The sequence below is a fragment of the Papaver somniferum genome, unplaced genomic scaffold, assembly GCF_003573695.1.
Source record: "Papaver somniferum cultivar HN1 unplaced genomic scaffold, ASM357369v1 unplaced-scaffold_137, whole genome shotgun sequence".
NCBI classification, from domain to species: Eukaryota; Viridiplantae; Streptophyta; class Magnoliopsida; order Ranunculales; family Papaveraceae; genus Papaver; species Papaver somniferum.
In genome coordinates, this window is record NW_020622934.1 from 21,857,293 (window position 1) to 21,867,377 (window position 10,085).

Genomic DNA, 10,085 nt, shown 5'->3' on the forward strand with positions numbered 1-10,085 from the left:
CAAGGAAATATACACCTTCTTTTAGTTTATAGCCTTTAACTACCAACTTAGCCTAATATTTTTTCACAGTTCCATATACCTAATGTTTCCTCTTAAAGACTCATTTACATCTCATGGTCTTACTCTCTGGAGGTAAACTAGAAACCTTCCAAGTCAGGTTCTGACGGACTGAGTCCATTTCACTAAATGAAGCTTCTTACCAGAATGGGGTTTCAGTAGATATCAAGGCTTCTTTACAAGTCCAGGGCTTAGACTAAGCTAGACATGTTATGAAGTCGGCTTCATAAGAAGTCTCAAGTCTAATTGTTTTACTTCTCTTAGGCTCAACCTTAACTTCATCTTCCTTTAAGATAAGTTCTGACTATTCGAAAATAAATCTAGGGGATCAACAACACATCTCTAATGAGGTACAGGTTTAAGAATAAACATGTTCAAAGAACTCAGCATCCCTAGATTATGTAATAGTATTCACAAGGAAGTCAGAAAAATCACACCAAAAGTATGAAAAATCAGAACACACGACCAAAAATCTATATGTAGAAGTATACTCAGCATACCTTATATGAAGACACAATCACCATTTTTGGTTTCTATCTAGTTCTTTTAGGAAGAGGAATGACAATCTTAGTCAAACACCCCCACACTTTGACATATTCATAAGAAGGTCATCTACCTTTCCATAAATCATATGGAGTTTCATCTGATCCTTAAGGGTATTATATTCAGGATATACTAGTTAAGAGGACTTCCTCCTCCCACAAGACAGCGGGTAATCCTGAACTAATCAACATGGTAATTATGATCTCCTTAAGGATACAATTAATATGTTCAAGGCTTCTAATTGGTTATCAACTTCAAGTTTATACATCTTAAGGCTTCTAAGGCATCATCCTTATCCCTAAGCAATTATACAAGATAGTACCTCGTACAATCATCTACGGAAGTTATAAACCATCTTTTACCATAGTGGTTTTGGGTTGAACTCATGTCAACTAGGCCTAACTGAATTAATTCTAAGGGATTAGAATTACTATGAACATTTGTGCTAAAAGATTTTATAGCATATTCATTTCACTTTTGTGTTCAAGATCCAAACTAAATTTGGGTACGAAGCCTATGCTAGGCAGTTTATACATTGACTTATAATTTTACGGTTCCAAGTCTACCATGCAAAACATTCAAAGACACACAAAAGAAAGCACAAGAATCAACTATGTTCACTTCATCAGATTTTCCTTCAAACTTATATAGACCCCAAGTCCTATAACTGTTTCCTAAAAAATCAATACCCTTAGTTATAACAAGTTTTCCACATTTAATTAAGATCTTCAATCTTTTACCATCTTCAAGAGAACAAGATACAATATCATTTCATATGCTCGGAACATGAAAACTTCATTCAGTGTGAGAATATTACAGATATGAACTTATGCTCGACCTTTCCCTTTTATGCAACCTCTGTCGCATATGAGTTACTCATATAGAGTTTCTCGACATCCCTTATCCTCTGATAAGAGGTGAACAGGTCTCTGTTTCAACAAACATACTTAGTGGCTCCAGAGTCCACCCACCAGTCTCTCACATTGGTTATTAAAATAACTTCCGACATCATGGTTCATTTTGTTTCAACTAAATTAGCATTAACTTTCTACTTATTAAGGTTATGTTGTCTACACTTTACTGCCGTATGGCCAGGAATTTTACAAACATAACAATCACCCTTAATTAAAGTAATGTCGGATTCAGTTTTACGAAACATACCTTTATTATGAAGACTATGCTTAGAGTTGTGTTTGATGTTCTCGCCTTTGTCAGCTTTGGAAGACTTGTGTTCATCCAGATGCGCCTGGTAGCCATGTTCCTTTTCAATTTCATGTCACAAACTTCGTTTATACTCTGACCACGAACACGGTAATTTCCCAATCACCTAATACACCATATCTCACAAACCTTAGTTCAGATAAAATATGAGTTTTGAAGATAATATCTAGATTTATAAACTTCGTTTAAACCACCATATCAAAAAACTCATGGTTACCCCATAAAACTACTTTAGTTAACAACAAAATTCTGCCCGTCAGAATTTTTCAGGAACGTTTCTCAGTTTTGTAAAATATCAAAAAAATACTTTTACAACTCCAAAATTTCTGAAATTTTACGTGGGTAAATATCAGGATGTCTACTACTTTGTGTCAAAAGGGTTCATCGAAATTCCTTCTAGGTTAAGAGATAAACTCGAAACTCTACAGCTGACCAAAAATTCGTTTTTGTTTTTCACTCCACAATTAACATCCATGATTCACAAACCAACCAACCATTTTTTTATTATTACAAATACTAATGTCTTAAGATTGTTGGGTGCAATAATCAAAAACAAGGAAAAATCAAATAAGCAAAAGTTATTGATACTTAGCTCCTTTATAATGGAAGTGATCGATTTGATGAAACGGACGAGCTCCTCATATCTCCGCAACAGCAACAAGGCAAAACTTTGGAAAAACAGAGTGAGTCACGTGTTCAACACGTTGTCCTTAAGACATTAGCGCCCGGCTACACTCAAGAGTGATGCTATAGCCCTCACAGGACGGATATCTCCAGGATAAAACACCCTACTACACCTACTACTAGCATATGTAGTAGATGCTCAACTTGAGCTTGGCAACTCCGAAAAAACCATAAAGGAAAATATCGAACACTTGAGAAAACAATATAAAATGTTTTTTCCCTTAGGGGTCCCTCTAAATATAGAGCAACCCCTTTCCCATAGATTTTACAAAAATAGTGAATTTGTTTATATAATTGACAAATACAACTTAAGAATAAAAACTCCCCGATGTGGGACTAAAAGGTTTATATAGTTTCTTAAAACTACTAAAAATTGGAAACTCCACGATGTGGGACTAAAAAGTTTCATTCACAAAATAAAACAATAAATTATAATTTTTTATTAAATCTTTAAAAAATTATTTTTTTATTAATCGTTTTCCAACACATAACCCATGTGGAGAGATTTTGAAGATGGGAAATTTAGAACTAAACATTTGAATAATCAATATCAGCGTAAACAGGATTAACACCAGCAACTTTTTTCACAGTAAAAGCATTAGCTTTAGCCTGTGTCAACTTAGCACCAAATTCTTTACCAATCAAAAAGAATAGATATAGCATTAGCTTTAGCTTTTTATTATGTTGTTGTGGGCATATATTTGCTGGTTCTAATCCAACACAACTGCCAAGATGGAGAAATTGAATAAGAAATGTAACCTTTACTGGTGACTTTGAGGTGAGATTAATGGAGATGCTTTAAAAGTCTATGATGGTTCTGATCCTAAAAAAAATTACTTGTGGCTATTAAAGGACAGATGTATGCTGTCTCTCGGAGCAGGATTTTTTATGAACCTGGTGTCGATACGCTCTGTTCATCGGTGATGGTGCTAGTAGAGCTCTTGCAAATATGTCCTTAGAAGGTAAGGATCAAACTGGTGATATCACAGTTATAGACTTGGTACATTCAGATTGTTGTAACAAGGATAAAAGGAACAGAGAGCATGTTAAGACTTCAAAGATGCTATTGAGTCTTTCTAACTGACCCTTTTATTAATAAAAGAAAAGGGAACAGAACCCCTCTTCAGAAATTCACCAAACAAACAAAACTCGCAACCAACTTGACCTGATAGGCAGCGACCATCTATCAGTATGTTGAATGGATAGATATCAGCTCGTTTCCAGCAGTATTCATATTATATTGAATCCCAACTAGGGCTGCACATGGGCGGGTATGGGCGGGTATAAGCTAAAACCAACCTCGCACCCACAGACTGCGGGGTTTTTTTTTCATAACCAACCCCGCACCCATAAACAGCGGGCGGGTTTTGTTACCCGCCCGCTACGGGTTGGGCGGGTATGGGTTTAAACGGGTTTAAACCCGCTTTATATTCAAGTATTTAGAGTAACTTCTATTCTCCTTGATTAAGTGAGAAAAAAAACAAAACCCCCAAAATATTCATACGTAGGAAGTTCACAGATGAAGATTAAGTGTTGAATCTGTTGATTTTTCGATTGTTGTCGATTTCTGATGAAGATTCGAAGTTGTTGTTGTCGATTTCTGGTGAAGATTTCTGGTAATTGTCGTTCGTAGGTGAAGAAGAAGAACTGAGGAGGAAGAAGAGGAGAGGTCGAACAGAGAGAAGAGTGTAGAAAGTGAACGAGGGTTATCAGTTATCCTATCTACTAGTATTAGGGTTTCATAATGGACGACTAGGATTAGTTTTATCTAATGGTATATAATCTGCGGGTTTTTGGGTGGGTATGGGCGGGTATTAGCTTAAACCAACCTCGCACCCACAAACAGCGGGTTTTTTTTTTCATAACCAACCCCGCACCCACAACGGGCGGGTATGGATTAAAAACCCACGAATTTAGCGGGTACGGGTGGGTTTGGGTATCGTGGGCGGATCTTGTGCAGCCCTAATCCCAACTATACACAAACCAAAGAACCTAAACTAAAACAAACAAAATACAAAAATAGCATAAAGGTACCTGTAGCAGATGTTCAATGCTTTTCTTCGTAGATAATCCCCTACCAAATCAGAAGGGAACCCTTGGTGTCTCATATCCACCCGAAAAAGGATGAAAACTGACCAGAAATACTTTCTTTGCATACCAGCTTCCCAGCTTTCATTTTCCCTTCCCATGAAATAAAAAATTACATGTGATCAAATCCTCAAGAAGACATCTCCTTGGAGAGTGTCAGTGCTACATCTAACTGGTCATCATTGCAAAATCCATGAATCAAAGATGAAAGAACTACAAATTTGACCCTCCATAACTATTATAAAAACCCAAACCATGATGACGTAGAAATGGGACACTCGATGAGCCAGACAAATTTGTAATAAAGGCATGTCAGACCTTGCAGATAACAAAATGTTTTACGCTTAAGCAAGCAACAAAACAAATAACAAACTGCCTCTAGAGTGGTTGGTTCTGAATCAACAATCTCAATGAAAACCACCGAAAACATACCATGAATAAGAGGATTTCAAGATTATCAAGTGATTAAGCCATTTCAGGATCTATCAGCATCAAAGGCATTTAATGTGTCCACCAGAATCTCGGCAATACAGGTGATTACTAATTAGAATGTTGATAATAGATGCATCAGCTGTACCCTACATTAAAAGTAGTTTCTAGGCATTACAATCAAGAAAAGGATTCAAAGTAAAAGCAGCTTGAATCATGTCAGTTAGGCATCACACATTCTTGTTTTTCCAAAAGTTAGATGTCACATATTCCTATATCCGTTGGTAGATAACCAAATCTTAATGGACTCTTAAGTTATATGCAACACAGGATAACATGCGTAACGACTGAGCTTGTTTGTAGTTACAATTTCAATATAACAAGTGTAATAAATTCAACACTATCACAGGTTGAATTCTGATGAATGTCATGAAAATATTGGTTATAAACTTATAAGTTATAATAATCTCTAAGAAGCACCATCCAAAGGCAAAACAGAATTACTACTGCGGAAAAATTTAGAACAATCAAGCATAATGAAAGATTTAGATTAAAATAAAACTTGCTAAGAGTCCCACATGTAACAACATTAGGTCGCATTCTCAGTCATTTCCTGAAACAGTCTGAAATGCAGGATCTATAAGTTCCTGCATACAAAGACATAAACTCTAATCATAGTAGTGCAACTGACCTAGTGCTACAAGTCTGACTGTAAAGAACGGACTCTAAGATTTAGTTCTGCCCTAAGGTATCGTAATAGCTCAACTATGAAACTCTACCAGCTAATCTGCATCCTATTTCTCAGTGGGACAACAGTAGCTCACAGCAGCAGGTAGTCAGGAAACTTGTGTGATAAAAAAAAAAAAAAAAGGTTCTGCCTCAGAGAGGTCTACATGAAACTCTGGGAGAACAGCAAAACTTTCAAATATTAGAATCAGTTAACAAAATCACACTGTAACTTTAAACAATGGACTAACCTTTTACTTATCGGCAATGTCCAAATACCCAGCTCGAACTAGCAAGTCCACCATGCATCCATAATGCTTCAAACTAGGCTCAATACCATATTTCTTCCACACCAGTCGAAGGCAACTCTGCCCATGTTGCAAGGATCCTAAGTGAGAAAAGCTCATAAAATGCTAACTGAGGCTCCTTGATCCGGCACAATTCTGTTACACCCTTCCATTTCGAGGAGAGCCTCAGCTGCCTCGCTAGCTAAACTATTTTGAGCATATCCCATGATCAGAGTATTCCAAGATATTACATCTATACAGGCAATCCTCTCGAAGCCCTTATGTGCTAAATCCATACAAGTATACAACCCAGCTCAGAATACATTTCCATAACAGAATTTCCAATAAAGCTGCCTCCAGGCTCTCCACGCATCCATCTTCATGTCACCATGCATCCAATCCAATAAAATGCTAATCGTTTCCAGCCACAGCAGAAGCCAAGCTTACCAAGGTAAAGACATCAGGCTTAAACTGGTTCCCCAATCCCATCATCTCCGAAGAAACTCAAGAGCAGAAATTGGGTCATTATTCTGCTCATACATAGATATTAACAAAATCCATAACACCGGATCTCTTGCAATCATTTGACCAAATGCCTACCTTGAGGAAACCAATTCACCAAACTTAGCATACATTAAAGCATTAGAAACAAATACATCGAATTCAAGACCATGCTTCATAACAAACAGGGAGTATTCACCAAACTTAGTATACATGAATATTAAAGCATTAGAAACAAATACATTGAATTCAAGACCATGATTCATAGCAAACAGGGAGTATACTCGACACAGTCATGCTGTCATTGTAACTCCTCCTTTGTCATCTCTCCATAGATACCCAAAGCCTCTACTTGATTCCCACCCATTTTGACAAAACCCAGATATCATTGCACTCCAAGAACCCTAGTCCCATTCCCCATTTCATCAAACACTTTAAAGGCATGACACACAAACCCAAACTTCGAATATATATGAATCGAAGAAGCATTAATAAATAAATCGAAGCAAAATCCAAGTTTCCGAACCCAGCAAGAGCAACAAAATAAAAGAAAGGCAATTGTTAAAAGCTCATACTCAGTAATAAGAAACAAGTAAATTGAAATCAAAACAAACAAAAAAATGTACACAGATTTCATTGCATAAGATGAGTAATTTTGGTGCAGGAAATGAATAGTTGATTGGAATCAAAATCAATAATATTAGCTGATACTGGATTTGCTGATGGAGAAATTAAAAATGAGAGAAAAGATTGGATTAAGTTAATATCCGAGTAGGCGAGTACATTTGAAACCCAGCAAAAAACAAAATAAAAATTGAAAGCCTAATTTCAACATCTTTTAACAAAACCCTAACCCCCAAATCCGTAGAGGGTTCTTCCTTGTCTCTTCAAAGCATAGACAACATCCATAGCAGTAACAGTCTTTCTTCTAGCATGTTCTGTGTAAGTAACAGCATCACGAATCACATTTTCTAAGAAGATCTTGAGAACACCTCTCGTTTCTTCATAAATCAATCCACTGATACGTTTCACACCACCTCTTCTTGCTAATCTTCTTATTGCTGGTTTAGTAATACCTTGGATGTTATCTCTCAACACCTTCCTGTGTCTCTTTGCTCCTCCCTTTCCTAATCCCTTACCTCCTTTCCCTCTTCCTGACATTTTATTTTCTCTCTGCAGAAAATTTCTCTATTTCTCTGCTGATTGATTTTGATTTGTGTTTCTTACTCTGAGAAGGGAACTTATAATATTTCTGGTTTGATTATGTTCGTCAGATTTGGGTATGATCCTTATGAAGACTGGGTTTTCTATGATATTCGTTGGATTAGAAATGCTCGAAATTGATTGGTTGAGACAATATTGTTCGGATTGAGTAATGGAATCAACTTTGGTATGTGAGAATAGGAGACTGTTGACCGTTAGATTGATGCTCGATCCGTGTCTTCTGTTTTCCTAGAGTTGGTTCGTTGGATTAAGAATTGGTTCGTTGAGATAGAGTCATGTTATTGAGGCTCCAAAGAGCAACCACAATCATGGAGGGGACTAAATACCAAATCCCATACCAAAAGCTAAATTAATTTAGCTTTGAGAGAGAGCAACCACAGTCGTGACCGACTAAAATATAGTCCGGCGCAAGTATTACATGCGTTTGAATTTGGGCGCAGTTAATATTAACGTTTGAAGTGAGACGCATTTTATACGAGCGTCTGGGTGTGAGCGCAGTTAATATGAACGCTCGATTGAGGCTCTAGTAATATGTCCGTCTGGAAAGGGACGGAGATACAAAGCACGCTCCATAATGGAGCGGACATATAAGTAGCGTATGGTTGGGCGTTGATATAATTAACGTCTGTAATGGGACGGATTCTTAAATAGCGTATGGTTGGGACGTTAGTATAACTAACGCCTAAAATGAGGCGGAGATATTAAGGGCGTTTGCTCTTATGTTTGGTATGCATTTAGTGTTTGGTATGTATCATATGTATCAGTAAAAAGATTTAGTGTTTGGCATGTATCATATGTATCAGTAAAAAGATTTAGTGTTTGGCATGTATCAATAAAAAGATTTAGTGTTTGGCATCAAACCCAAGATCATAAAAATGATACAATGCACACCACCATCCTCAGTTTTGATTTAGTGTTTGGTATTTTGTCCCCTCCATTACGATTGCAAAGGCTATGTATCAGTAAAAAAAGATGGGATAATTACGTCTCACACAGACGGTCATAATACATGCGCGTCACACAGACGCACGTAATACATGTGCCCAGACCTGGCGTTTTTAATAACTGCGCCCCATTGGGACGTACATTCTAATTACGCCTGGTATGGGACGTATGTTTAATCTCCGTCTGGCCTGGCGGTGTTTATAAATACGCCTCATTCATACGCTCTTTATACATCCGCCCCAATATCATACGTTCTTTATACATACGCCCGATGTGAAGCGCCCATTATACTTGCGTCTGTATTCATACGCTCACAATAACCCCGTCCCACTATAACCGATTTTAGTCTGGGTCGGCGACCACATTTGGTCCCAAACCCTAATTATCTGGACTAAATATGACTTTAGTCCGTTCCATTACGGATGATTTGGAGACCAAATTTAGGTATAGTCCCCAAATTTGGTCATGACTGTGGTTGCTCAAAGTGCAAACAAAATGGCTTGGCGTTAGAATGGATTAAAATGTCGAAAATGTGGATATGGGGACTTAGTGTATATAAAAATTCAAAAATGCCCCCAATCAAGTAAACTTATTATCTTATTACCCTTCCATAACTCTGTAATTAAACCCAAAAGAGAAAAAAAAAAAACTAAATCTACCAATTGTTTTCAACTTTTCCTCTTCTCTTCCTTTTTTTCCATCTTTTTCTTCTCTAACTCGTTTCGTCAATCATTGATTGTCGATTCTCAAAAACATTCATCGTCGATTAAACTCTTCGTACATAAAAGATGACAAAGACAAAGCAGAAAAAACAACAAAAGAAATCCAAAACAACATAGTGAACCAGCGAATGTTAATTTAACTTTACCATCTTTAATGAAAATGCTCAAGCAGAAATTAATACTCCAGAAATGACTTTTATAATGTATGAATCGAAAACCCACGATTTTTCTGCTTTTGTTTAGCTAAATATTTTGATTCGACAAAGTTAGGTTTCAAACTATTTACGTGGAAGTTCTTATTTTCCCAGACGGAGCTCATCGACATCGTCTAGGAAATTCTATTCATCCCATCTCTAAGTGTTGGTTATGGCTGAGAAATAGGAAATTAGTTATGTATTTTGGAAAATTATGAGATTGATTGCTTTGACGGCTTTGTATTCCCAATCGTAATAGAAAAAATCCAACCGCAACACTTGTGTCCCAACCGTAAATTATTTTTTTCCGCTAAGAGCATCCTAGCCATATGTAGCTTTGATTTTTGGAAAATTATGAGATTGCTTTTACGATAGGTTTTCCCAACCTTGATAAGAAATAACTCGGTCATTGTTCATGTGTCAAAGTCGTAGGTGTATATTTACGGTTAGGGAGTTCAAAGTTT

General features: G+C 36.8%; 1 protein-coding gene across 1 annotated transcript; it reads right to left on the reverse strand.

The window, feature by feature from the left end:
- Positions 1-7,195: 7,195 nt before the first annotated feature.
- LOC113335027 (histone H4) lies at positions 7,196-7,739 on the reverse strand. Its single transcript, XM_026581244.1, has one exon. It carries the CDS (start codon positions 7,695-7,697, stop codon positions 7,386-7,388), a length of 312 nt encoding a protein of 103 aa, XP_026437029.1. The 5' UTR covers positions 7,698-7,739; the 3' UTR covers positions 7,196-7,385.
- Between the last annotated feature and the right edge of the window lie 2,346 nt (positions 7,740-10,085).

Excerpts from the sequence above, each read along its gene's own strand:
- LOC113335027 (XM_026581244.1), bottom strand. The coding sequence starts at position 7,697 with ATGTCAGGAAGAGGGAAAGGAGGTAAGGGATTAGGAAAGGGAGGAGCA.